At 51.6% G+C, this 27,876-nt stretch overlaps 2 protein-coding genes across 9 annotated transcripts in view; one reads left to right on the forward strand and one right to left on the reverse strand.

Moving 5' to 3' along the window:
- The window catches only part of sp3 (phosphatidylinositide phosphatase spermathreecae), a 151,893-nt gene extending 129,819 nt beyond the window's left edge, over positions 1-22,074 (forward strand). For 5 of the 7 annotated variants that reach the window (XM_089578130.1, XM_089578133.1, XM_089578132.1 and 2 more), the window contains one exon: positions 20,124-22,074. In XM_089578130.1, the coding sequence (XP_089434256.1) occupies positions 20,124-20,525 (402 nt within the window). In that variant the 3' untranslated portion in view covers positions 20,526-22,074. Of the gene's footprint in view, positions 1-303; positions 410-20,123 lie in introns of those variants that run through there. The other 2 variants (XM_089578135.1, XM_089578134.1) reach the window with 2 other exon arrangements.
- Positions 22,075-25,465: 3,391 nt separating this feature from the next.
- Positions 25,466-27,876, reverse strand: part of CkIalpha (Casein kinase Ialpha) — a 58,813-nt gene continuing 56,402 nt past the window's right edge. For both annotated transcript variants that reach the window (XM_089578139.1, XM_089578138.1), the window contains one exon: positions 25,466-27,684. In XM_089578139.1, coding sequence (XP_089434265.1) covers positions 27,674-27,684 — 11 coding nt within the window. In that variant the 3' untranslated portion in view covers positions 25,466-27,673. The remainder of the gene's footprint in view (positions 27,685-27,876) is intronic.

The raw sequence follows: 27,876 nt of genomic DNA on the forward strand, positions 1-27,876 counted from the left end.
GTGTATGTTTTCGGAAAATTTGTATTTCTGCAGTCAAGTTTTGGGGCCAAGCACGCCCACGCTGTATTCTCACAGTGGGTGAAGTGAAGAAACGCGCATAGACGGTGGCGCCCTCTGGGGGATATTTAGAAACTCCAGGGCTATTTTTTTTTTATTCGTGACCTGCACTACCTGCACTGAGAAGCTCGTGTAGGAGGGCGGAGCTAAACTTGTTAGCCGTCGTAATATAAGATGAAATCAGACGTTTTTGCATGGCGTATATTAGGGTAAAGAAATTTAAAGGACATTTTTGTTTCCCCTCAGATGGAGAACAACACACCAACTTGTACCGTCTGCTCAGCGAATGCATGGAGCATATCTACGCAATTGTCGATAAATTTCTTGCACAATAAATTCATCGTCGGATGAAGGGTCGTTGACGAGTTTGTCGTGCGAAGTACAAAACACCCATGCTTTTGTCGTGACTATAGGGGAATAGCTTTCTGCGCTGCGTTGAAACCGGCGTTCCGCGGCATATGAGGTGCGACTATCGATGCCTGTTTCTCGGCTCGGTCAGCGGGCTGACCGACCGCTTTGAGACGCAGCCGTATGAATACACAGACGTGAAAGGCGATACTGTAAGCGTAGGGAGCTTCGCACGAACATACATAAAAACGTAGATGACTAAAATACTTACATTTTTCACGTGGGTCGCTCAGTGTCCATAACAACCGAACGAACGCGGCTCACCTAAACACGAAGTAGCGTTCAGCAGACTAAAATACGCACTTTCGGTCTTGTAAGCGATTTCATCTTTGTAGAAGGTAACGTTGCCTGTCTTGGTTGTGGCTGCACCGCCATAATGCTGCCGTCGGACGAACTTTGGGAGGCTGGGCTGCAACCGCTCGCGGCATTTGCCGTCAGAAAATTTTTCTTCTGCTGGCCTCCAAAAAAAGCTGTACTGCACGTTCGTGTAGGTGGGCGGAGCTACACTTTTTCTACACTTGCAAAAAAAATAAAAAATTGAGCCTTGCTGGTGTAGGTAAAAAAAACACCCCTACTATATGACTACTATATATCACTTGTCCGACCTAAACTAGAGTACGCCAGTTCTATATTCGATCCTCACCAAACCAACCTGTCGAATTTACTGGAATCTATTCAAAATCGCGCTTCGCGATTTATTCTTTCAGAGTACTCATATCACGCTAGTGTAACTGGACTAAAATCTCGACTTGAACTTCGTACCCTAGCATATCCCGTCGTCAACTAGCTCGCCTTTCTCTTTATCATACATTTTTTCACAGCTTGCCACCGAACAACGCACTCATCCGCCCAGCCCATCGTTTATCCCGTCACAGCCATCTCGGAGCAGTCTACCCCCAGCGCGCCCATACCACAACGTTCCAAAAATCATTTTTCCTCCGTACTGCCCTGGACTGGAACGACCTTCCCGGCCATATCGCTTCCCTTGAAGATCTTCAACAATTCAAGTCTGCCATCGAAAATAATTTTTTTTTGTCATAACTGCCGTACTCCCCGCCCACCCCCCATGTAATACCCCTTAAATGGGGCCTTTGAGGACTTAATAAATGAATGACTGTGGGCCTCTACGATTATCCGCCTCTGGCTGCCCGCGGAGCCAGGCGCTCGATTTTCTCGGGCTGATCTGCGCACGGAAATATCCCAATTCTTTTCTGATTATAGGAAGGAACCAGTTCACGAACTTAGAAATCGCAGCGACCACAGCATAGTCAATCACCATGCAGGGTCGATCTTCTGCGGTCATACCAGTCATACTTACTGCGTAGTAAGCAACGCACGGCCAGTTCTTCCCTCCGTTGTGATGGCGACTGAAAGACGTTAGATTGCGATTGCTCAGCGCATGCTTTTGAGGATTTCTGGACAGCACACTGTGCACCAAAGAAGGCGTTGCCGTCAATCGGCTGTTTGTTCTGCGGCAGCCCTGAATAACTTCAGGTAGTTTTCGAACCCAAGCAGTCTATTTCTGCCGTAGGCGTGCGCAGCAACGAGCCGCAGCAGCTAAGCAGAGCATCTGTCCTCCGTGACTCGCCTGCCACCGTGAGTGCCGGACGGCTGGTTCCGGTGGACGCCAACCCATGTGACCATGATGCGCTTTCCTGTCAGGGGCGAACTTTCTGCCCGAGCGGCGCGGTAAATCGAAGAGGCCCAGTGGTCTAACTCCGTTACACCGATCGATGGTCGAGCGAAAGTTTTTTCTTGCTTTACTATGATTTTGCTGTTTCTTTCTGTTGGCTTGACTTGTTTTTTGTGGCTGCTATATGTTCTCGGATTAAGTACAGTTGCAAGTTTTAACCATTTAGCCCGGGCCAGATTTGGAGGTCACCATGTTATTACCCATAGTCAATATCTCCCTGGACATCGATTTTGGTCCAAATCGATGGTCAAATTTCGGAGGTGGGGTGGGCCAAATTTGGAAATGGCAAAAGCCAAATTTGGAGGTCATCATTGTATTGCCCGTAGTCAAATTTTCCTAGATATCTGTTTTGGTCCAAATCGATGACTGTCAAATTTCGATGGTGAGCCACATTTTGGGAGTGGGGTGACGACCAGGGCCAAATTTGGGGACACCATCCCATTGGCCATAGTCAAAATGTGCTTCGGCATCTGACGTGTCGCCGAAGGTCATTTCAATGTCAGATGAGCTATCGAACTGAAACCCGAGATTCGCAGTTTGTGGAGGGAGCGTGACGTCACGCGGCCAGCCTTCGCAAGCCCATGAAGCCGCTCCTTTCCGTTAATTTTGTGTGCACGCGTGGCCCATGACGCAGCTGGCGTCTACAGTTTGCCGCGCTGGCCTGCGCATGCTCGCGCTGATATCGCCGCACACTATGGTCACGTGGGACTCTCTCTGCGAATTTCAGCGCTGTGTGTGCTTAGCAATGCTAAACGGCCAGCCATTTTTAACGCGTTGCGAGAAAAGGCGTATGGGTGGATGGATGGAATAAGCTCCAACGGACACGCAGGTCAGGGGGCGGGTTCCGCCGCAGGCTGGGAGGTGTTGGGTCCCAGCAGCCTCTTCAGCCAGTTGGACTAGCAGGGTCTCCCAGGTGTCTCTGCTGTCTGTGTTGTGCGTTCCCCCGGGAGAGTACGGGCATTCCCTTATCATGCGGTCGAGGGTCCCTCTCGCGCCACAAAGGTTACATTTATCGCTCCTGGCCTCGGGAAACATGTGGCTCGCCATAACCGGGTGCGGGTACGTTTAAGTTTGCAGTCGCCTCCACGCGACTGCTCGCCTGTTGTCTAATTTCGGGTCTGGCGGGGGTACCAGTCTACGCTCCAATCTATAATGCTGCTTGATCTCCCCATATTTTAGCATGCGCTCTCCGCTCCCTCGGTCATCGAGGGGCCCTATAGCGGCTCGGCGGTAGAGATCTCGAGGAAGGTCGTGGGCCGCTTCATTGCCGGGGACGGCTTCGTGCGCCGGAGTCCAAAGTATTTGAATTTTCCTACCCTACTTTCTGGCCTAGGATTCTGGCCGCTAAGGGCGAGAACCTTCCCTTGCTAAAATTTTGTATGGCAGTTTTGCTGTCACTGATGACAAACTTCGCTTTCGTTCCAACGCAAGCTAACGCGATCGCTCTTTACTCGGCAACTTCTATGCTCCGCCCGCGCAATTGCCCCGGCCGCTGACGACCGTTGCCACCGTAAAACCGCCACCACCTCCTGCCACCTCTACGTAGGCCACCTCATGTTCCGAAATTTTGCCGAATCTAATTTCTAATGCCTCGGCTCGTTTTTGCCTCCTGTGTTTGTTATATTCCGGGTGCATGTTTTTTGACAGGGAGGAATCATCACATTTTGTCTGACTTCCCTATCCACCTCCACCTTTTGCGTGAGACTTCTATCCGGTTTAATTTCAACTTCAGTCAGAATGGCTCCTCCTCTCCTCGTGGTGCTAAGTCTCAATTTGAGAGGTTCGCACCGCCTCCGCCGATTCTGCCCATGTGTTGTGTACCCCTAGAGCCATCAGTCTCTCTGTGGATGTGCACATGGGCAGACCCAGCGCTCTTTTTACGCATTTGCTCATTAGAGACTAAATATTTTCTCTTTCCACCGCTTTCAACCTAGATGCGGCGTTGCGCAGCTCACCCGGCTGAAGATGTACGCCTGTACGAGTTTAATCATATTTTTTTCCTTTAACCCTCGGCCCCTGCTGGCCACCCGCCTAATTAGGTTCGGGGTCTGCATCGCGTGATTCTCCAGCCTCCTGATAGTCTCGCCATTATGTCCGTGTGAGTGGAGAATCAGGCCCAAGATTCTGATTTGCTCGACTATCGGTACCTCCCTACCCGCCACATTAATTCTGATCTCCGACGGTGGCTTGCACCTTAAGTGTTTCGGATTATATATAAATAATTCCGATTTCTGCGGCGAGCACGCTAGGCCTCTCTCGGCCGCGTACTCGACTGTGATGTCGGTGGCGGCCTGGAGCAGGTTTTCAACGGCCGAATCATTTCCCCGGTCGACCCAAAGGGTGATATCATCCGCATATATACTAAATTTTAATCCCTCGAGCTTTGCCAATTTCTCGGGGAGCTCTCTCATATAGCCATGTTGAAGATTAGGGGAGACAGCACCGATCCCTGGGGCGTACCCTTACTCCCTAGCTCAATTGCGGGGGATTCCAGCGTTTGGAACTTCATGCAGGCAGTTCTGCCCGTCAGGGAGTCCCTGATGTAGCGATATGTCCTGGTACCAACATTAACCTTGTTGAGTCCTTCCAGGACCGCCTCATGCTTCACGTTGTCGAAAGCCTTCGTGAGGTCCAGCCCCAAAATGGCTTTCGCGTCTTTGGGCCTTGAGTCTATTATGCATGGAGGAAGGAAAGAACTAGGAGAGGCCCTGACGTCACTTTTTGTGAAGCATGGAGGAAGGAAAGAACTAGGAGAGGCCCTGACGTCACTTTTTGTGAAGCCGCCCCGCAACCGGAAGTTGGCTCGGCTCTCCTCACTATCTTCTTTCTCCACCGAGCTACGGGGCGGATATCGCGCGCGGCTCACAAGCGCTTCATAAAAGAAAGATATAAAAAAATATAAAAAAAACCGCGCCGCTCGCCGCTACACTCCTACACCTCCCTCCCCGCAAACACGCACCTAGACACAGACCGGCGCACAGGTGCGGTGAACCTTTTCAGACGCCAGGTGAACCTTTTCAGACGACATTGCGCGGCGCTTATATAGCTCAGCTCACCATCCTCCTCGGGCTACCGTACACCCGCCGTGTGGCCTTCGAAACGCAGCTCAGCATCGCCGAGAGCGGCTTCATGTTTCTGTGCTGTTTGGTGAGGTGCGAAAGTTCGCTGATCAAAACAATCAACGCTTCTTCGCGTGTCGAAGCGCGGTTCCGGAGTGCCACCTTTTCGCGAGATTCATTTCAATGCATCGATCGCTCCGCGTAACGACACCAAGTTTGACGAACAAAATATCAAATGAGTGGTTATTTGCTGCATTTAAAAGCAATCTTAGAGGCGTGCGTAACGTCACGACACCAGGCATGTAGACTTTAACACGCAAGGCCGAACACACCGTGCCGAAAGCCCGTCCACCGCCACCGAGAAACACTCGGGCCCCTAGCAACAACGACGCTAACGACGCTGTACGCCGTTGCTAGTGGCCCGAGTTTTCTTAGCAACAACGACAACGTTGCTAGTGGCCCGACTTTTTAAGCCTAAATTTTAACGTCACTTCCGCCACATTTTCGTCAATGCATTGGGAATACGAAGGGCCTCTCCTTAGTTTTCCTTCCTCCATGCTATTATGTCATGTTTGATTTGGACCATGACGTCCTGCGTACATAAGTGAGGTCGGAACCCGACCATCTCATGTGGCCACAGATCGCCCTGCTCCATGAAGCTCATCAGTCTGGTCTGGACGACGTGCTCTATCAATTTCCCAACGCATGAAGTTTTCCCAACGCACGAATTGGTCGCAAATTTGCCACTTGAGGAGGCTTCCCTGGTTTCGGTATTAAGATAATGCTTGGCGTCTTCCAATGTTTTGGGAGCTCGGCTTTTTCTTTACATTCCTGCATGTACTCCGTTAGATAAATAATGGAGTCATCGTCTAGGTTCCATTTTGTTCGTTACACCGTCAGGAGCCGACCTCGTTTTAAGTCTCTGCCCTTACTTGCGCTTCTCTGATGGGCCTCGTTAGTCGCTCCACCATAGTCAGGAAGTGAAGTTTTCCCCACGTACGTCTCAATTAATTTGTTCATGAAATCATCATCGTTCCCTTCGAACGCGTGTCTCGCTTTGGCCAATCTTCCCCCCATTTCGTCACACTTGTTGTCCCAGTTTTGTGCGCACAATTTGAAAATATAATCTTCGATTTCCTTATCGCAATCCTCCTCCTGAGGTTCCATTTCTGCTTTTTGAGACGACGCTCCATGCTTCTTTGCTTTGCTTCCCACATAGGCGGCTGTTTCCGGGCCGTTATCCCCTTCTAGCCTTTTTGTCGCCTCTCTAACGTCCGATTTGAGCGCCGTCGCCCATGCCTCGATGTTCCTGAGCCCTCCTGGCACCTCTAAACTGATCCAACTCCACGACGGCCGGCGCGCGAGCCCTGCGTGTTTTAAGGCCTTCTTTCAGTATGGAAACTATTATGTAGTGGTCGCTGCCAAAATTTTGATCCGAATTATGCCAATCTAAACCTTTTACGTTTTTCGAGAATGTCAGATCTGGGGATGTATCCTTACTAACGCCTTCGTTGGACTCTCGGGGTCCGTGTGCAGGGTGAGCCCTAGGTCGTGCGTATCCTCCCACAGCTGTCTGCCTTTTGGACATTTGTGCGTGTACCCCCCTTTCTGGTGGTGTGCATTAAAGTGCCCCACTATCAACAGTGGCTGGTTGCTTGAAATTTTGAGAGCCTTGCGAAGCAGAGCCCTGAACCTCAACTTCCTTTGCCTGGGTGAATTTAAAAGGGATAGACTAGAGTCCTGTTTTCCGGTTAAAATTTCGACAAACACGTTCTCGCCCGTCCTGTCATGTCCTCTGTGTATTCGTCCTAAAAGTTAGCGCTGCTTAAATTTTAACGAAAGAAAAAAAACGTTCTCGATGTCTCTCGGCTCTATATCGTGTTCAGTAGCCGCGATATTTCTTTTCACGAGCGTTGTGACTGAGGATTTCTCCCCCCCCCCCCCCCCGACACTATGAAATGCCTGATAGCTTGACAATTTTGCGCAACTCGGCTACGTGCTGCGTTGAACACGCAAAGTCCAAAAATTGCGAAAGTGAAGTCCCACTTGCCGGAAAAATGGTTTCCTCGTGGTCCTCTGATATTCCGCCGTCGATTGAGCACAAAAGCGAGGAAAGCAAGATCGAAAGACTGGCGGAAAAGGCCAAAATTCGCGGAGCCCATCGTCTGCTCGCTTCGGCGTCCAACTGGCGTTCCGTGTGTGGGTATGTGCGCGCGTACAAAAGGTTTTGTCGTTTACAGACATACTTGGGTGCCGATGATGGTACTAGCCCCAAAGCGCCTCCGGTATCAATGGCGCGGCCTTTGAAAAGGTTCGCGTGTTGCGCTGTTTTTGACGAGGCAGTGTTTGATAGGCGCAGGTGGTTTTTTTTTTTTTTTTTTTTGAGGAAAGGAAATGGAGTCTCGCATATCTCGGTGGAGCCATCGCGGCGGGTTATATTGCCACAATCTTGGGCACCCTCGTGGCGCCGTTTTCCGGCCTAACTGCCTTGAACGCTATTCTGGCTAGCCTTAGCCATGGTGGCGGGCGGTGTCTTCTTCTTCGTCGTCTCTTCTGTGTGGTGCCCTCGGGAGTCCGCTGCTGCCTGGTGCTTCACAGCAAAGCGTGTCCTGGCCGTCCCGACTGTCTAGCCGTGACATATTTGGTGGAGGTGCTGGGTAACGTCCCATGTACACTGACTCTGAAGACGCCTTTGAAGCCGGTTCTCAGGGCGTCGATACAACCCCCGTCCACAAAGCGAGCCGCCGCCTGCTAGGCCTACAGCCAGAGTTCAGCGGCCTGACAAAACCAAGGAAGATGACAACAACCACTGGTAGCCAGACCGCTCAACGTCTTGGAGCTGACGCTCCGTTCGTGCTCCACGCGCCCCGGTCACCGCCGACGTTCCACGGAGACAGGTTTGAAGACGTTGAAGATTGGTTGGCCAGTTTCGACCGTGTGGCAGCCTTCAACCAGTGGGACGGTGAGCGGAAATTGAGGAATGTCTACTTCGCGCTAGAGGACTCTGCAAAGATCTGGTTCGAGAACCACGAGACCTCTTTTGCCACCTGGGAGGTCTTTCGGCGTGAATTGCTAGCGTTTAGTTTATAGTTTAGTTTATGGGGTTTAACGTCCTAAAGCGACTAAGGCTATGAGAGACGCCGTAGTGGAGGGCTGCGGAAATTTCGACCACCTGGGGTTCTTTAACGTGCACTGACATCGCACAGTACACGGGCCTCTAGAATTTCTCCTCCAAAGAAATTCTAGCCGCCGCGGCCGGGATCGAACCCGCGTCTTTTGGGTCAGCAGCCGAGCACCATAACCGCTGAGCCACCGCGGCGGCAATTGCTAGCGACATTCGGCAACAGTGAAAGAAAAGAGAAGGCTGAAGTCGCTCTGCACTCCCGGTCGCAGCAGCCAAATGAAAGCGTCACCATGTTCGTTGAGGACATGATGCGACTGTTCAATCGAGCCGACCCTGCTATGGCCGAGGCCAAGAAAGTGCGGCACCTAATGCGGGGTGTCAAGGAACAGCTCTTTGCTGGACTTAATTGTCCGCGACCCTCCAAGGACAGTGGCCGATTTCACAAGAGAGGCAATGAGCATGGAGCGCTCCTTGCAGGAACGCGGCGTGCAGTACGGCCGGCAAGCTAGTATGGCAACCGCCCAAATCTGCACGCCTACACCGCTGCCCGCAGAGGATCTTCGAGAGCTCGTCAGGAGCATTGTTCGCGAAGAACTAGCGAAACTCCGCGTCGAGGCCTCACAGCCCACCGTCGCTGCACTGTCTGACGTGATGCGGGATGAAATACGGCGAGTGGTGCAGCCAGCACCAGTGGTTCCGGAGCCGCAGCCCTACATCATGTCGTACAGTGAAGCACTTCGACGGCCTGCGGCAGTGGCACAAGCTTTTTCACCTGTGCCGGCTGTGCAGTACCCACGTCCAGCTGTGCCCACCACCGTGCCGCAGGAATTCCGGCCCGCCATGCGTAAAGCGGACGTGTGGCGTACGCCGAGGAACCGGCCACTCTGCTACCACTGCGGTGAGCCCGGTCATATCCTGCGCCACTGCCCCTACCGTCGAATGGGTTTAAGGGGTTTTGCTTCGGACGCTCCTCGCCCACGCTACGGCGAACGACCTCAGGAGATTGAACAGTTCCTGACTTCCAACCTGCAGGCTCCGACCGTGCCGCAACGTCAGTCTCGATCCCCATCGCCACGGAGATTCTCTTCTCCCAGCCGTCCATCCACCTCAGGCGTATTCAGAGGCACGTCCCCACGGCGGGAAAACTGAAAACGGCGTCCTCCGGGGGTAGGGCCGCCGCGGCTGGGAAGAGAAGAGCCTCCACTCGACGATTTGCAGCGACGACGAGACCAACGACCACCTGACCCGACGAGCCCACCGACGAAGAGCCAGCGATTGGCTTCAACGGAAATACCAGTAACCGCCGATAATTTAGAAATAACCGCACTAGTGGATACCGGCGCCGATTTCTCTGTGATAAGCAGCCGGCTAGCCACGACCCTCAGGAAGGTTTTGACACCTTGGACTGGGCCGCAGATCCGCACAGCCGGCGGCCATGTTGTGACGCCGACCGGCGTCTGCACCGTGCGAATTCAGATCCGCGGCGTCACTTTCCCCGGCTGCTTTGCTGTGCTTCCTGAGTGCTCTAAAGACCTCATACTCGGTTTGGATTTCCTCCGGGAATACGGGGCGGTCATCGACTTTAAGGAGCTCATCGTCTCGTTTGCCGCACACCGCACTGTTGCCAACGAACCTCAGCAACGCAGGACTAAGTTGCGGGTCTGCGATGATGACGTGGTGATTCCGTCGAGAACCAGCATGTTAGTAACTGTGGAGTGCGATGACAGCGCCAGCACCCGTGGTATCGCTGAAGCCAACATGTCGCTGCTCCTGGGTCGGCAAGTGTGTGTAGCTCGCGGACTTATAGAATTGAGCAAAAAGCGAGCCGACCTTTTGATCACAAATTTCGGTTGTGAACCCCAACGTTTAGCGGCCAACACAACGATTGCTTATTTTGAAGAACTCGGGGAATGCGCCGGAGAGTACTCGCTGACGGGGGCTACGAAACCAGTAGAGTCCACGAATGCTCCTGTTAAACTCGACGTGAACCCGAATCTCCTGCCTAGTGAAAAACGCAACCTGCAGACTGTCCTTGACTTTTTCCGGGACTGTTTTGCGTCAACCTCCAGAGTTAGGCAAACTCCGATAACAAAACACCGAATTGTAGTCGACGAAAGCCAGAGACCATTACGCCAGTCGCCGTACCGTGTATCTTCAAAGGAACGAGACGCAATTCGAAAGCAAGTTCAAGAAATGCTCCAGGACGACGTGATCCAGCCATCCAAGAGCCCGTGGGCGTCGCCTGTGGTCCTAGTTGCAAAGAAAGATGGGACCTTACGGTTTTGTGTTGATTATCGACGCCTGAACAAAGTAACTAAGAAAGACGTTTATCCTTTGCCGCGGATTGATGACTCCCTCGACCGCCTGCGCCATGCCAAATACTTTTCATCACTCGATTTACGCAGCGGCTACTGGCAAATAGAGGTGGACGAACGTGACCGGGAGAAGACCGCATTTATTACTCCGGACGGTTTATACGAATTCAGGGTGCTCCCTTTCGGTCTATGCTCGGCTCCGGCAACTTTCCAACGGATGATGGACACTGTACTTTCAGACCTCAAATGGCAGTCCTGCCTCGTGTACCTGGATGATGTTGTCATCTTCTCCGACACTTTTGAAGAACACCTCAGCCGCGCGCTGTTTTCGAAGCTATCCGTTCAGCCGGTCTCTCCCTTAAGCCAGAAAAATGTCACTTCGCTTTCGAGGAGCTGAAGTTTTTGGGCCACATTGTGAGCGCCAAGGGCGTTAGCCCAGACCCCGACAAGACTGCCGCCGTCGCTGCTTTTCCCATTCCTGCTGACAAGCGTAGTGTGCGCCGTTTTCTGGGTCTCTGCGCCTATTATCGGCGTTTTGTGAAGAACTTCTCCCGAATTGCTGAGCCCCTTACCCGCCTCACCAAAGATAACGAACCGTTCTTCTGGGGTCGGGAGCAACAACATGCCTTCGAAGAGCTACGCACGTGTCTTCAAAGTACACCCATACTCGGGCACTTCGACGAGGCAGCTGCCACAGAACTGCACACAGACGCGAGTAACGTTTGGTGCGGTCCTTGTACAGTGGCAGGATGGTGTCGAACGCGTCATCGCTTACGCAAGCCGCACGTTATCACGATCTGAGGTGAACTATTCCACCACCGAAAAAGAATGCCTAGCTATTGTGTGGGCAGTAACGAAATTTCGCCCCTATTTGTATGGCCGCCCTTTCAGAGTGGTGAGCGACCACCACTCGTTGTGTTGGCTGGCAAACCTCAAGGATCCTTCAGGGCGACTCGCACGCTGGAGCCTCCGACTGCAAGAATTTGATGTCACCATTGTGTATAAATCAGGGAAAAAGCACAGTGATGCAGATTGTTTGTCCCGTGCCCCACTTCCAACCAACAGCAGCGGACTCCCGAGGGCACCACACAGAAGAGACGACGAAGAAGAAGACACCGCCCGCCACCATGGCTAAGGCTAGCCAGAATAGCGTTCAAGGCAGTTCGGCCGTGTCGCGGTTCGGCAGTTCGCGAGTGTCAACGTCGCAAGACGTCGTCCACTAAGCCGGCCGGACTACTGCAGCCTATTGATCCACCACACGTTCCTTTCTACCAAGTCGGCATGGATTTACTCGGCCCCTTTCCGGAGTCTTCGCTCGGTAACCGGTACATTGTGGTCGCCACCGACTACCTCAGTCGCTACTGTGAGACGAAAGCTCTTCCCCGTGGAACAGCTGCGGAAATTGCCGCCTTCTTCATGCACAACATCGTGCTTCGTCACGGCGCACCCACGGTCGTTATAACTGACAGAGGGACGGCCTTTACCTCGGCGCTGACAGAAGAAGTTATGCGACTCAGCGGCACCAGCCACCGACGAACAACAGCTTATCACCCGCAAACTAATGGACTCACTGAGCGCCTAAATAAGACGATCGCCGACATGATTTCTATGTATGTGGACGACGACCACCGCAACTGGGATGCAGTACTCCCTTACGTAACTTTCGCATATAACACTGCGCTGCAAGAGACGACTCACTTCACACCGTTTCGCTTAGTACATGGTCGCGAAGCCACGACTATGCTCGACGCAATGCTTCTTCCTGGTAGTGTAAACTCCGCTGTCGTGGGGGCCGACCGCTTTGTTCACGAAGCTGAGGCCGCCCGCCAACTTGCTGGGCAACATATTCGGCATCAACAAGCAAAAGACGCTCACCGTTACAACCATCGCCACAGGGATGTCACTTACCAGCCCGGAGAAAACGTTTGGGTGTGGAGCCCAATCCGCCAACGAGGGCGCTCTGAAAAGCTGCTTCGGCGGTACTTTGGCCCCTATAAAGTGATACGACAACTCGGCGAGGTAAACTATGAAGTTCTCCCTCAAGGAACTGTTCGTTCCTCTAGACGACCAACGTCCGAAGTTGTGCATGTCGCACGAATGAAGCCTTACCACGCCCGCTAGCAGCTCACTCGTCTCTACCTGCGGGCGCCGAAGACGACGGTATTCAGCGTGCGCCCCCGTCGAGATGGTGGTCGGCCAGAACCGCCTCATGGAATCGCGCACTCGCCCTGCTGTCTAACCTGAACACGCTGCCGCTTGAATACTCCGTCGGACAGACTCGGTTTCGAGAACGCTCAACGACCGCGTGCTGCTCGAACCGGAAGTACGAAATGTCCAGACGACTGAGAGCTGTCTCTCCCTCCTCGTATACGAGATCAAGACGGCCGAGACAGTGGATTCCGCGCCCGCCGACGATAACTGCTACATGCACCAGGGCCACTGCTCCTCTGCACGGGCGCCCCATCAACAGCAGGTGTTCGTGTGCCAAACTCCCGTTCCCGGGGGAGCCGCCGTCGGTCCACACGACCTGCCGCGCCGAGGGCGGCGCTTCCCAGAGGGGGGAGCAATGCCACAATCTTGGGCACCCTCGTGGCGCCGTCTTCCGGCCGAACTGCCTTGAACGCTATTCTGGCTAGCCTTAGCCATAGTGGCGGGCGGTGTCTTCTTCTTCGTCGTCTCTTCTGTGTGGTGCCCTCGGGAGTCCGCTGCTGCCTGGTGCTTCACAGCAAAGCGTGTCCTGGCCGTCCCGACTGTCTAGCCGTGACAATATATCAAAGTGTGAACTTTTTTGGGTGTGGCCCGGACCAAATTTTATCCAGTGAAAGACACGGGCAAAATCTGGAGGTCCTCATCGTGTCGGTCACGCCCAATTATAGTTGGACTCCGATTTTGGTCCAAATCGGCCAAGGTCAGATTTTGGGGGTGGCCCGGGCCAAATTCCAGCCGTTTGTCACAGCTGCTATGGCAACGGGCGATGCACAAGCAAGATGTACAAGCGAGATTTTTGCCCGGCTCTGACGATCGTGTGAGTTCTTTCGCACTAGAAGAGAAACACCGAAATCTGGCGCGTCACCTGCACCAGTGCCCGCCGCGGTGGTTGTGGTTAAGGCGCTCGTCTACCGAGCCGGAGTACCCGGGTTCGAACCCGACCGCAAAAGGCGCCCTTGTGCTGTGCCAGGTGGTCGGAATTATTCCAGAGACCTCCACTACGGCCCCTTACGGCTCGGTTCAGGTGTCCGCCGAGATATGTGAGACAGATACTGCGCCATTTCCGTTCCTCAAAAACCAACTTTTTTGATATTTGCGCCATCTCGTGTCGCTTGTGGAGTCACCATTTGCGTTCAGAAAATCCCAGCGACGGCAAGTATTGGGTACGGTCATCAAGCGGCCATATGACGCGCACAGCAAGCCGCCACTTCAGATACGTGTTCTATATACACTGGCCGACCTCCATGTGGCGCTCCGTACCTAAATTGTGATGATGAAACCGTTTGTCGTACCACGTTCCGGATGGACGACTTCTAGTCGCCGCATATGGCTTACATGTGCTTTGACGACAGAATTTGACACTTTACTGATGACGCTCAGCCTCCGTATAACATGTCCGCCATTGTTTATGCTCAAATCGGCACCACTGACTTTGGGCATGTCCCCAAAACAACTTTATAGTTGAGTACACGGATGCCCGTATTTAGTAAAGTTGGAGGCTAGAGTGCGACAGGGATTCGAACCGACGACTTATGCTCCTTCAATTGTATGCCTTCCCAGACTTTCGTGTCAAAATTGTGATGCAACCGTTCGTCGTACAGCGTTCCGTGCGGTGTCATACACGCGCGTGCAATTGGAAATATCAGTTATCGGCTCTAAGCACCCCTCACTGGCAGCGACGGCAGGAAGCCGAAAGCGCCGTCGTATGCTGCAAAACTGCGCAAAACGGATCTGCGAGCGTGATGCCGCCGAGATCGGGTAGAAGCTATAGACCGATAAAGGTTTGTTGCCTTTGACCCCCTGTCGTGGGATCTCCGCATAGCGACAAACCCCGACGCTCGCTACTGAGTTCACTTGCGAGCAGGCACGTGACCGTCGGTTCATTACGTCATGGATTGCGAACGCATCTGTTCCGAGATGCAATGAACAGCTCGAGTCTGAAAAATGGTGTCACGAGTGTCTGCCGAGAGTTCCATGACTGTCGCCGGACGCTCTCGCGGGTTTTTTTTTCCTCCAGTCGCACATCTGTGGAGCCCAAGATGCGGGCATCTGCACCAAGCAGATTGATCTGTCTGTTTGCCGCGCTGGTCACGCAGCAGTGATAGAGGTCACCGCACACTTGGTGTGATCGCGTAGGGGACCGACTGTGTCCTTTTTACTTCTTATGACTAGGCTTAAAGGTTATCTCCGGACGGAGTGTCACGTCACATGCTCAGCCGCTGCCGTTTTTCACCTAGTGCCCTTCATAGTTACCAGATTGCAAGCCGTGGCTTGATACGTAGTGTTTTTTAGTGGACGCATTCGTTTTAAAGCGAAAAGCTTCACTAGGCTCGTCAACACCGGGTCTGGCGTGCGCCGTGATCAATTTTAGCCACAGCTGCGCATGCGCGAAACCGAGCGACGTCACGCGGAGCGCAGGTGGCCGCTGCTGTCGCAGCCGTCGCCGCGCGCTGACTCCGTCGTCTGAGCGTCGCCGCTTCTCCTCGCCACCGTTTTACCCTTCGCCGCCGCCGCCGTCCCAAGAGGAGAAGGTTCTTTCGCAAGACGTTGCGAGAACGCGTGAGCGGCGGCCATAGAAGTGGCCATCCTCTCCACCGTTTGACCTTTCGCCGCAGCCGTGCGCAGTGCACATTTGAAAGGAGGGGCATAGGGGATATTTATAACGAGCTCCTCATTCCCCTTCCCTTATTTGCTTAATTGCTTAGCGAGGGCCTCGGTTCTGGCAGCCTTGATGCCATAGGAAGCATAAGAGGGTTCTCACACAGCTTCCACCCTCGCCGTTCGATGACGTTCTACGTCACATCAGCGGTAACTCAGGACGTGCTACGTCCGCCGCTTAAGAACGTGGGTGGCGCTGATGTACACTCTCAAGGTTAGGTTATTTGTAAACATAAATAGCCCCGAAAGCAGATTTAACAGCCGTCGCCGTAGCTCAGCGGTAGAGAACCGGACGCGTAATTCGGAGGTCGTGGGTTCGGATACCACCGGCGGCATGTGGTTGTTTTTTCTTCTGCTTTTCTAATCAATTAGCTTTAAGCGATAACATTTCAGTAATATTCTAAACCAAACAACAGCACAAAATGAATAAATTAATTTAAAAAAATCCCCTATGCCCCTTGGTTTCTGTGGCTGTTGGCTTCTCTCTCATTTGAAAGGAGGGGTGTATAAGGCGCGCTTGCCCATAGAACAGGTGCAGACACACGCCATGGAAGAAGAAGAAGCAACAGTCAGACGCCGCAGAAACACCGATCCAGAAGTGGTAGCTTGGGAGTTGGCTGAAAAGCAGCGAGAGCTTTTCGCTTAACCGGGCTTAACCTTAGCTAAGTGCGGACTCGAGTCCGGTATTTTTTTTTCTCGGGCAGCCTGAAAGCTCTGCCCACCATCGCGCATCGCCATTGCAACGCGTTCGTTTTTCGCCTATGGCAGTCCGCGGGCTACTTAAAGCTGCGAGGAAGGCAGCAGACGACAGCTGCGCGTCGCGCTGCCAGCCATATTGAGTTAGATTTTGCGTACTTTTCGTGTTCCTGGAGGACGATATCGTGCGTTAAACCTTCACATGAGCTCCGCAGCTGCTCTCTGAGCCATCGTAAGACTTTTTGTTCTTGCATCTTCGTTATATTTTCTTGAAATACACCACACACGGACGCGCGTTCGGAGCTGCGAGCGCGTATTGTTAGCTCGTGTCGTCAATAGGTTCTTGTTCGCTTGTTTCGCGACATGCTGCCTGCGCGCTTACCTGAAAGCATCGCAGGTGAACCACTCGTATACTGGAGCAGCTGTATAGCGCTTGTTGTCAACATTTTTGCGAAGGCTTTCGTCTATCTGCCTATCCGCAATGAGTTTGGCTTCTTTGTGCGAACTAATGCGCCTGCGCTAAGCTGATGGTACGGTCTTCAAATCGACTCAGTATCATGATCGAGCGCAGGGCGTTTCTTTGGCGTCGTGCTGGCCATGGCTTCCTTTGTCTGCTAGCAGGTGAAAGCGTCCTAGCTGGTACAGTAACCGAGGGGGCTCTGTCCTCGAGTCCGCAAGCAGCCTCTGGCAAGTAGGTCGTGTGACGCTGTTTACTGTCAGAGCGGAAGCCGAGACCTGCCAGCAAGTAGTGCGGGGCTGGAAAAACAAATGCGCCCAGTGAACGGGCATGTTCCGGCGGAGTTCGTACCGAGATGGTAGTCTCAGGTTCCTGCACCCGAGGCGTCCCAGATTTCAAGCGCAGCGAGTGAAATCAGTCACGTGAGGGCCTCTTTCCCATGATGCTTTTAGAGCGAGAGCTCTGCTTTTCGGGGTACAACGTCCGATTTCAATGGGGATGAGACAATATTGCCACGTATCATTGTAGTGTTTGTTCGTTCACGCTCAAGGCAGCAGGAAAGGGTCGTTATCGCTTTTGTTCGTGACGCGAGAAGCGACCAGACTAATCTCGATTGTTCGCAGCCATGAAAGGCTGCATCTAGGTTTTTCCAGATTACCGTAGATGATCTTGACCTGTTATCTGGAAGTTTCCTTGCCGGCTTTAAATTGAACGATGCCGCGAGCAGCGGGTATTCGTAGTTCGACGATTGACGAGCACGCTTGTTGCTTACGCCGCCATCGAGTGAGTCAGTTCTTTTGCGGGCGCAAGTCAGCCCAAATAAAGAGGCTTCGTTTGCAAGTATTTCTGGTGTCTTCCTGACCGCTGGACTGCCGTCACTACAACGTGACATCTGGTGGAGGTGCTGGGTAGCCTTCCAGGTACCGGACAACCCCTGCAAGTCGTGACGCCAGCCCTTTGAGTTATTCGCCGAAAGACCTGATTACAGCCTACCACGCAGCCTCTGGAGACTCCAGCCATGACTTACGCCGCAGCAGTGGGCCGTCCAGTACCTCGACGACGGGACCCAAGCCCCTATCGCCCTTAGCCAGCTGCGCTGGAGCGCCGCCCTCTCGCCCCAACTCGCCCGTCTTACGAGCGTCGTACACGGCCGAGGAAATGCGTCGAGTGGAGAACACCCGACCAGCGCCGCCCACAATGCTTCCACGGCGGAGAAGCCGGTCACATTCTCCGGTACTGCCCATACAGGAGAATGGGCATCCGAGGGTTCCCTTACGACGCCCCACGACCCCGACCCGGCCAGCGACCAGCCGAAATCGAGGATTTTTTGCGTCGGGAAGGATACTCATCGCCGAGCCGCCTATCGCGTTCTCCGTCGCCATCGTCACCGCGCTAAGTATCTCCTAGCCGAGGCTACGCAGTGCGTGGACGCTTCCCCAGCCGCCGAAGGTTAAACTGAATAAAGCAGCCTCTGGAGGTGAGGTTGCTTCTGAGCGCAAGAACTAAGATCCTCCATCGACGAAAACAGAAGGCCATGCCCCCTACGACGACGACGACGCCTACGAAGACGACGACCCCTACGAAGACGACGACCCCTACGAAGACGACGACCCCTACGAAGACGACGACCCCTACGAAGACGACGACCCCTACGACGACGACGACCCCTACGACGACGACGACGACCCCTACGACGACGACGACGACCCCTACGACGACGACGACCCCTACGACGACGACGACGATCCCTACGACGACAACAACACCGACGACAACACCGACGACGACACCGACGACAACACCGACGACGACACCGACGACGACACCGACGACGACACCGACGACGACACCGACGACGACACCGACGACGACACGGCCAGACTTGAAGCTTTTACCGCTGCCCTTACACCTTATTATGAACGGTAAAGGACTCGAAGTTTTCATTGTCCGTGTTTATTTTCATTTTAAAGCATCGGGACGATGCTTCTTGGGAGGGGGGTAATGCCACGTATCATTGTAGTGTTTGTTCGTTCACGCTCAAGGCAGCAGGAAAGGGTCGTTATCGCTTTTGTTCGTGACGCGAGAAGCGACCAGACTAATCTCGATTGTTCGCAGCCATGAAAGGCTGCATCTAGGTTTTTCCAGATTACCGTAGATGATCTTGACCTGTTATCTGGAAGTTTCCTTGCCGGCTTTAAATTGAACGATGCCGCGAGCAGCGGGTATTCGTAGTTCGACGATTGACGAGCACGCTTGTTGCTTACGCCGCCATCGAGTGAGTCAGTTCTTTTGCGGGCGCAAGTCAGCCCAAATAAAGAGGCTTCGTTTGCAAGTATTTCTGGTGTCTTCCTGACCGCTGGACTGCCGTCACTACAACGTGACAATATAACCTTCAGTGGTTCATCAGGCCAAACTGAACTTAACTGCGTAGTGGTATGACCACGTGATCATATGACTATGACCATTAGGTACCTGACCTTTGACCTTGACATCTGAGACAAGGGGCACCACATTGACAATGACCCTCAATGCCTCACAAGGTGAAACCAAACTTAACTGCATGGTGGTATGGCCCAAGCTATGGTAGTATGACCACGTGATCATATGACCATTGGGCCTTGACCTCGACCTCGACATTTGATTTGAGACAGTGGAAACAGAGCTTTCGCTTGTATAACTAGGTTCAAGCCACGTTGAACCCTTTACAACTGCTTTAAAAATGTCATGCGACGCTCTCTCCTAGCTTTTTTTCCTCAATGCCAACTACACGTCACAGCCCTCGTTCAGTTGATGAAACCGAAACAGGGTCAAGAAGAAATTACTTGGCGGTCGTAAGCAAATATCACGGAGTGATCCATTAATGTCTGCTGCTTAATGTGAAAGAAGAGTCTTTTTTTTTTCCTGGTGCCGCTGCGCCTTTCCGTGCGTGTGGGTCTTCCGCAGGGCCGAAACTGCGCGCCTGTCACATACCATTCGCTGTTTGCTTGGTGAAGCCTCCTCACAAGTGGCATGGTCACTTGGAAAAAAGCTCCATCACTGCCGCGTCAAGGGTACGATGGAAGGCCCGTACCATTTTGGAGCAGTTGTGCTTCGATGCTCCCGACAGTGTGCACGCATTGTCATCTCTGTTGTTCTAATTTTAAAACCAGGTGACCATTGCCCAGTCTTTCACCAAATAAATGAACCGAAGTGGTTCTTGTGAGTTTTTTGGGGTCATTTGATAACTCAGACATTTATTCCAGCCCCTTGCAGTTCAAATTAACAAGCTTTTACTGTGCGACTAGACCATGCTTATGGTAGCATGCAGATTGTGCTTGGTAAGGAAGTGGGGAATCTGTCTGTACCAGTGCGTGTCTCAGGTCGCAGATTATAAAATGCATGACTGCACTTTCCTCGCCCCTTCCGCGCTTTGCTTGCAGTGGTTTGAATGTGATGCCGGTTACTGCAGGTGAGCGGCGAAAGTCCTGCCGAAGCACCTTCTGGAGGCCGCCTGCGCCAGCTGTCCAAATCTTCAGAGGAGTTGGAAAGCCGACCTGCGAGCATGTCATCTGGCAACAGGCTCTTTGTGCTTGAGGAAGGCCCCCGTGAGCCAGCCAAAATGAAAATGTCCCATAGCGAGAGCGCCATTCAGGATTTTTCGCTGCCAGGTCCCAGCCCTGTGTCTTCACCCATTGTCATCAAGAAAGATCTGGTTTTGTCACCCCTGTCGCGGATTGCCAAGGGCGTGCAAACTCTAGGCTTGAACCTGCGGCCCACAGCCATTGTGAACCGTCGTGCGCCATTGCCCGTGGAGAGCGAAGCTTTGCAGCAGCGCAAGCAGGCCTGCCGCTCTCACATCTTGGAGCTCTGAGCTCTCCAAAGGCAGTGGACGGCTGCAGCACTGGCCGATTGCAGTCTAGGGCCATGAACTCATGGCCACTTGATACACGTAGCTGAATGTAGCACCTTTGGGTAGTTTAAAGCCTCCTGTACACCTGCAGGCTTGGTTGGTGGCTACTTACCCGCTGCCAGTTACCCCGAGGTGTGTTGTCAAGGCCAAAACATGCCACGGTGGCAGTCCTTTTCCCTAGCTCTGTCCAAAGCTCAAATATCTGTGCCCCTACTAGTCTGCTGCATATTCCCCCTACTTACAGCCACTTCCCTGCCTAAGTGGTAGCCACAATTGCCTTGGACAGCTGCAAGTAGCTTACATGGATTGTGCCAGCATGCTTGGCAGCTTTCACTGGGCATTTGTAACAAGTGTGTACATATCTGTTGCAGTTTGTATAAAAGTGTATTTGTATTATCCATGCTCTCACCACACAGACGTGTTAAGTCACGTACAGTTGGTGTATCCTGTGCTTGCAGTTCCCTTTGCCTGCTGTTAGTCTCTAGCTGTGAGCCATTCTAGAGAAGGCATTAATGGGTGCATTTGTTACTGGAGACATTCCTAATCTTACTGTCATGTGTGGCCTTGGACCAAGTAACCAGCAGCAGTTTCGACTGCTAATAGAGATCAATACTCAACTGCACAGCCTCTGCATTGCCACCATCGTGAAATCATGTTCTGCTCACCTTTCAGGTATCTGCTTTGTTTCCCTTCATGGGCAGCATGGCAAGGCTTTGCTGTACTAGTAAAACCAATCAACGTGTGCCAGTGGGCTGAGTCATTCCACGAGAAGAAAAAAACAAACCTGTGTTGGATGTTGAGCATGTACTATTTTTTATTAATAGATTATTCAGATGTTACGTTTTGCACTGCTGGAGATGTGCATAGTTTTGCATTACAGAGATCTAGAGTGCCACATAAAACTGCCACTGGCATCACTGTTTTTATTGATGGCACGTTTAAAAATCAAGTCTGCAGCTTAACATGCACTCCGAGAAGCACTAACCTGCTAGTCGCTTCTACCACATATTCTGCATTGGTTGCCTTGTCCTGGGAACGTATAACTGCCTTTTTTTTTTCTTTAAATCGAACGATTTCCAGGTGAAGCTTGCCTCTTTTGCATCAGCAGCCTAAAAGCTCTTTTGCTCTCCCTTGGGGTGAAAGCAGTGACAACGATAGGTTTAATGTAATGACACAAGTAGTACACTTATACCATTAAGAGCAAAGATTATCCAGGCCCTTTTTCAAATATCTTGAATCTTTCTTGGAACGTTTGAACCTAAACTGCAACAGTAAAGCAGGCAATGGCAATGTGGGGGAGCATCAAGAATTCTGCAGTTAGACATGGTAAACATATTATCCTCTAGTACTTGTACCAGATGCTGCATTGCTTATGGAGATGGGTGTTAATGCTTCTGGCGAACTGTAGGCTTGTTCACATTGTATGTCAATTTGCACTGGGTTTTATTCGATACAACATTTGAGTGCAGCACTCTTCTGTGGAATAAAGGCGGGGACACATGTGCGAAAAGTGCGTGCGATTCGGTGCGGCGCGTCGCTGCGACCGTTGTTGCAACGACCGAACGCAGCTCGTCGCATGCGTCCGACTTGCTGGATGCCAACGACGAGCCGCATGCGGCAAACGAAACGACGGGAAGCGGGAGCCAATGCGAGCGCGGAGAGCAGCAGCGTCATGATGACGTAAAGCGCGAGGCTCAGGGCGCTCGGGGTCGAGCCATGCCGGGCCGGCTTGCCAGCTCTGATGCCGGCCGCCGGCGACTGAAAAACGTGCTAGTATTGTTTGTTGACATTCTATCAAGCCCAGGGACATTCTATCAAGCCCAAGCAAATTTCATCCCACAGCCGCTTCGGTGCTGCTGCTACTTGGTGTGGTTCGCCTGCCGCCTGCTAATCCGTTTCTGAAGGCGTCGTGGAAATCGAAAATATCTTTTACTAAGGCGAAAGCCTTTAATGCCTCATCGTTGTAAGCAGCAGTTGTCGACAGGAAATGTCACGCTTTTCAATTGGTTGAAATGGCCGTGACGTCACAGTGCGCGAATTTCAAACGGGGCCAATTGTACTTTGCCTAGTAACCATGCAACCAATTGAAGGGATCGTATAGTGATGCTCCAAGTAAGTGGGACTGAGCTTAGTTAATTGCTTAATTAACCAATTAGCCTAATTAACTTTTCTAGTTAGGCCATATAAATAAATAAAACCGAGTAGGAAATTGGTCGAGCTCGGGAATCGAACCCCGGTCTTCGGCGTGCGAGACGACCATGCTATCCACTCCGCCATGCCAGCTCGATGGTTTGGAATGAACAAAGGCGCGTCTAGTAAATATGGTGTCTTCGCTCACTCCCATCCTCCTCCCTTCCCTTCCGGAGAGGTTTAGGTGTCCATCGAGATATGAGAGACAGATACATTTCCTTTCCTCAAAAACCAATTTACCGACGAGCGAGGCGTAGAACCGAATGGGCAATGGCGTTCTATGGACTCCCGGCAGTGTTGCAAGATGCTGTCGAGTTCCACTCTTAGAGGCGAAGCTTAACATCTTAACCACACATCAGTGACCACACTTTAGGTAAAAAAAGTGCCCCCCCCCCCCCCCCCCCCCCCCCGTGAATTTTGACGGGTGTTCACCGAGATACGTGAGACAGTTACTGCGTAATTTCCTTTCCTCAAATACAATTTTCATTTCCTTCATTACGGGCCCACTTTGTCTTCTTTCACTCCCACTTCCTCCCTTCCTCTGCGGTGCGGTTCAGGTCTCCACCGAGATGACAGAGAATTACTGCGCCATTTCCTTTCCTCAAAAAGCGTTGCGTTCAAAGGGCAAGGCATCGCGCGGAACGGGTGGTGGCGTTCCGTGGACTCCCTGTCAGCGCTACAACACGCTGTCGCGTTCCACTCCTAAAGGCGAAGCTTGAGCGTCATTAATTAGCAGTTAATTAGTATTCAGGCATTCATCAGTAATTAGCCATTAATTAGTGATTTTTCATCACTTAGTAATTAGTACTCAATTATATGTGACGCCACCAGTGCCACAGAAGCAGCGAAAGTGGTTCCACTACGGCGTCTCTCATAGCCTTAGTTGCTTTGGGACGTTAAACCCCATAAACTAAACTAAACTAAAGTGGTTCGGAAAACGCTTTCGCCTCTACGCACTTTAGACAGTCAAAGTGACCCCCAATTTTTATGGGAAGAGTTCGCAGTGAAGCGATGTGAATAGTAGGCCTTTTATTATAGCACAGGCGACTTCCGAAGCGCTGTCAGCTGCGGCTTCGCCGCGAAATCAAGTAGGCCTAGCGACGACTAGGGCAGCCGGGACCAGCGCGCAGTTCGTTGCCGCAGGCGGTGTCGTTGCCGAAAGGTCCTCTTTTGCACAGGCATATTGTCGTTGCTCGAATCTAGGAAGCATCCTCTCTGGTACAAGGCTGTTTTGTACTTCCTTGTGCGAACGGGAAGTACGCCGAGCTTGCCGGCCGGCCGGCCAGCCTGGATCCCGTCTGCCGGCGTCATAAAAACGAGCTAAAGTGTGTTCTTGACTTAAACAATAAACCCTGGGATGAGAAATGTGAAATATATGTCATTTTTGAGGATCGCTGACCAATACTGAGCTGCTGCTAAAGGTAACGACTACCATACAAGCAAACTTCTTTCCACAACCGCCTCGCAGCTGCCGCTGGCCTGACGTTGGGGTCCGGCTCGCCTGGCCGCTCGCTTCGCTACCGAAGGCGTAGCGGAAATTGACCATATTATTACTTTATTGTGAGATGTTGTTGACAGTAGAGCGATGCGTGGAGTAGGCCTTTTATTATAGCTCAGGGGACTTCCGAAGCGCCGGCCGCTGCGGCTTCGATGCGAAAGAGGCTATAGGCCTAGCGACGACCACGGCAGCCAGGCAGTAGCAGAGCTCGTCGCCCGGAGCGCCCGCGAGCGGTGCCGTTGCCGAAAGCTTGCAACATAAGCAGGCATGCTTTGTCGCTGCTCGAGCAGACTTTCTGATAACAAGGCAATCTTGTCTTTTCTTGGGATATTTGTACACGATCACAAGCAGCGCTGAGGCACCGCTGCACGGCGGCGAAGTGTGACAGCGGTTGTGGGCGGAGCTTGGGTAGAGCGGCGCAGCGATGCTCACCGCTCCGTGTGTCCCTGCTTGCAGTGGGATGGCAGTTCGCACGCGACGATCGGTGCGGCGCGTCGGCGAAGTTGTCGCACATGTGTCCCCTGCTTAAATGTAAGCGCAGCTTCATATGTAGCTGCACAGACCAAAAAAATCTGCTTCCTCCTTCCACACCACCAGCGTTTTTCTGCATTGCCAAAAAACCTACACAAAGACCAGCAACGAATTCTACCCACAATCTAGCATTTGTGCCAGTCTCTGAAGAATGCAACCTTCAGTGTTGGAATTACTCGGGGAACACTCAGCAGTATAGCTGCAACACTTTAGCAGCATATTACTTTTTTGTGCAAGAGGATATGTGTACTTTGGTATTTAGTTTGCCAATGAGGGCCTTTCAAGCTGCTTTATGCAGCTTTTACCTCAGTTTCCACCATTTTCTTTGAATGGAAATAATAAGCTGCGACAAACTTTAGTGCATTGTTTTCTGCCTTGGGAGAGCTTGTGCAAATTGCAGATACCATTAAAAAGCTGCGCAACCTGAAGAAATGTATTTGCCAGAGAGGTGCACTAAAGCATATCCTGTTTATCAGAGAACTTCTGAAATCTGCCATGCTTGCACAATCCTTTATAAAGCCAGTTGCTTTGAAGCCCTCAAGTCTCGGACCTTCAGTGTCTGAAGCGCTTGGCTCATGTACTACCCAGCCTCTGAATAAAAGTCTCACATGGCCTGGGTTGGGAGGGAGTGTTCAGCTGCCTACAAGAGCAGGCGGCCACCACTGACACAAGACGCAGAAAAGCAAATATTCTTGGTGAATTTATTCCAAACACAGTGAAACCAACAAGTTACTTTGCACAACCGGACATGACATGAACCCATGCTTACTGCAGAGAGTAAATGGACAGGCTCCTACCAAACAACTTCTGCCTGCTCTTCAGCAAAAGATGGCTTATGGTTTCTCAGGCTATGAGGGACGCCATAGGATAATTTCCGCCACCTGTGCTTCTTTAACGTGCACTGCCATCATACAGTACACGGGCCTCTAGCAGTTTGCCTCCATCGAAATGCGATCGCCGAGATCGAACCCATGTCTTTCAGGTGAGCAGCCGAGCACCGTAACCACTGAGGCACCATGGCAACTCAGCAAAAGAGCAGGCAGGGTTTTTTTGTAGCGGCTTTATTTCAAAAGAAACTTGCTCATTTGGAAAAATCAAGCTTTTCACATTTCCCCTAAAACGGGGGCATAAGATGCTTGTTTTGAAGCAAAGCTTTTTACATTTAAAATGTGAAGTATGCATCAAATGGCTTGTATTTATCATTGTGGGAGGAATCTGTTTGAATGTGCTACATCACACATTATTAACCAGGGTCAACAATGCAAGGAATTCTTTTCGAAATGAGCCAAATCCAGACATCGAACTTCAGTGCAGTTCATCAGTAAATGTAAGCTTGCCCATACATCTTTCCTTTAAAAAATAAAAATTCAGGAGCGCTTCAGACTGCTTACATGCTGTGAAGGCGAAAGTATTAGTGTCATCGTGAGCGTTCAACCTTGGAACAGGTTGTGCAATGAGAAAAAAGAAAACGAAGATGCACTTCTGAACGCTGATTCCACAAAGGTTCAACACTCAGTTCAAATACCTGTCGCAAGCTAGCCTCAAACTTGACTAGCAGATGTATGCTATGTGCAACGAAAACTTGTATGACACTGCCCCAAATGCTGTAAGACGCATGGTTGCATCACAAATTTTTATTCAAAAATTGGTGCTGAGGAAAGGAAACAATGCAGTAACAGTCTTGCATCTCGGTGGACACCTCAACCGCGCCTTCAAGAAAGAGGCAAAGAGTCTGGGAAGGCATACAATTGAAGGTGCGATGTCGTTTTGAATCCCTGTCGCAAGCTAGCCTCCAACTGACTAGCACATTTAAGCTATATGCAATGATAAATCATGACAACACCTGGAATGCTGTACGACAAACAGTTGCGTGACAATTTTGGTACGAATGTAGTCGGGAAAAGTAGTGCCCCATGGAGGTCCGCGATTTATGCTGCACGAGCAAATTGCATGTCGAACACGAAGGGTGGCTGCTTCTAGTATCTGTAGTGCATGCTGTCTCGCCACTTTCGTTACAACGGCACCTTTCTGGGACTATCTCAATGCTGGTCGCCGACAGAATTTCTTCTAATGGGGCTGGTAAGGCCTTGAAACTATTGAAATTAAATGAGCAATATAACTCGCATTCTAAGCATATCATGTAACAGCGTCCAATGCATTGCTGGGAACACATTTTTCTCAGCTTCTGTCAAGGTGGATTTGACTCATTTCGAAAAAAAAGAACTCGTGCGCCTTCACATCTAAAGAACAGCTCTCTCAATCTCTGCGGACTAATAAAGAGAGCATTTATAAGCAGTAACGGATCGGTGAAGCTATTAGCCAAAATGAGCACAAATGATTAAGACAAATGTGTTGCACAGCTTAGCTGCCTTTGCTCTTCGAAGTGCATGATATGAAGAGCATCAAGGTCACAGAGCATAACCGTACAAATGATAATTTCCAAACACTGGCTGTGAAGTATGTCACAGCTTTCCTTCCGTTTCCAAATGAAACGGGAGTCCGCACACGAAAAACACGGCCTTCTTAAAGCACCACGTTGTGATGTGCAGACTGCTTAAGGTATAATTGCAGAAGTGCTCTACATCACTCACCAGGTCTTTCAAGGGAGAAAAGAACATGTGCACAAATGCTGAGAAAACAAAGGTGGGACGAATCCAAATCTCTGGGATTTGGAGCCGGCCTTGGGTGGGGAATCTGTCCCATGCCTGGCAGCCCAGGTAGCAGCTCAAGTCGACAGAAGCGAGCTTTATTCTGTACAGGCGATCAGACGTGCACACATGATGGAGCAAGCGCAGGCTTCTGTAGGCTCTCCCGGTGACACGATTAACAGCAAGGGCTAGAACAGGCATGCCTATCTCAAGATCTACCAAGCCAGACTCTGCAACTGAACTTAGCGGCCTCCTGCAGGCAAAGAGAAGGGGAAAAGAAACGTCAGCACTGGGCCAGCTGCATCTAAACAATGTAAAAGTGCCCACACATTATTATTCTGGTGAGCACTGTAATATATCTGCACTGCACAGCCAAAATATTGAACTCGTGCTCAGCAGCAAAATTCCACAGCCACCCCAAAACAGACTCCGTGAGGATAACCTT

Source organism: Amblyomma mixtum, chromosome 3 (genome assembly GCF_055824585.1).
Source record: "Amblyomma mixtum isolate Tamu chromosome 3, ASM5582458v1, whole genome shotgun sequence".
Taxonomy (NCBI): Eukaryota; Metazoa; Arthropoda; class Arachnida; order Ixodida; family Ixodidae; genus Amblyomma; species Amblyomma mixtum.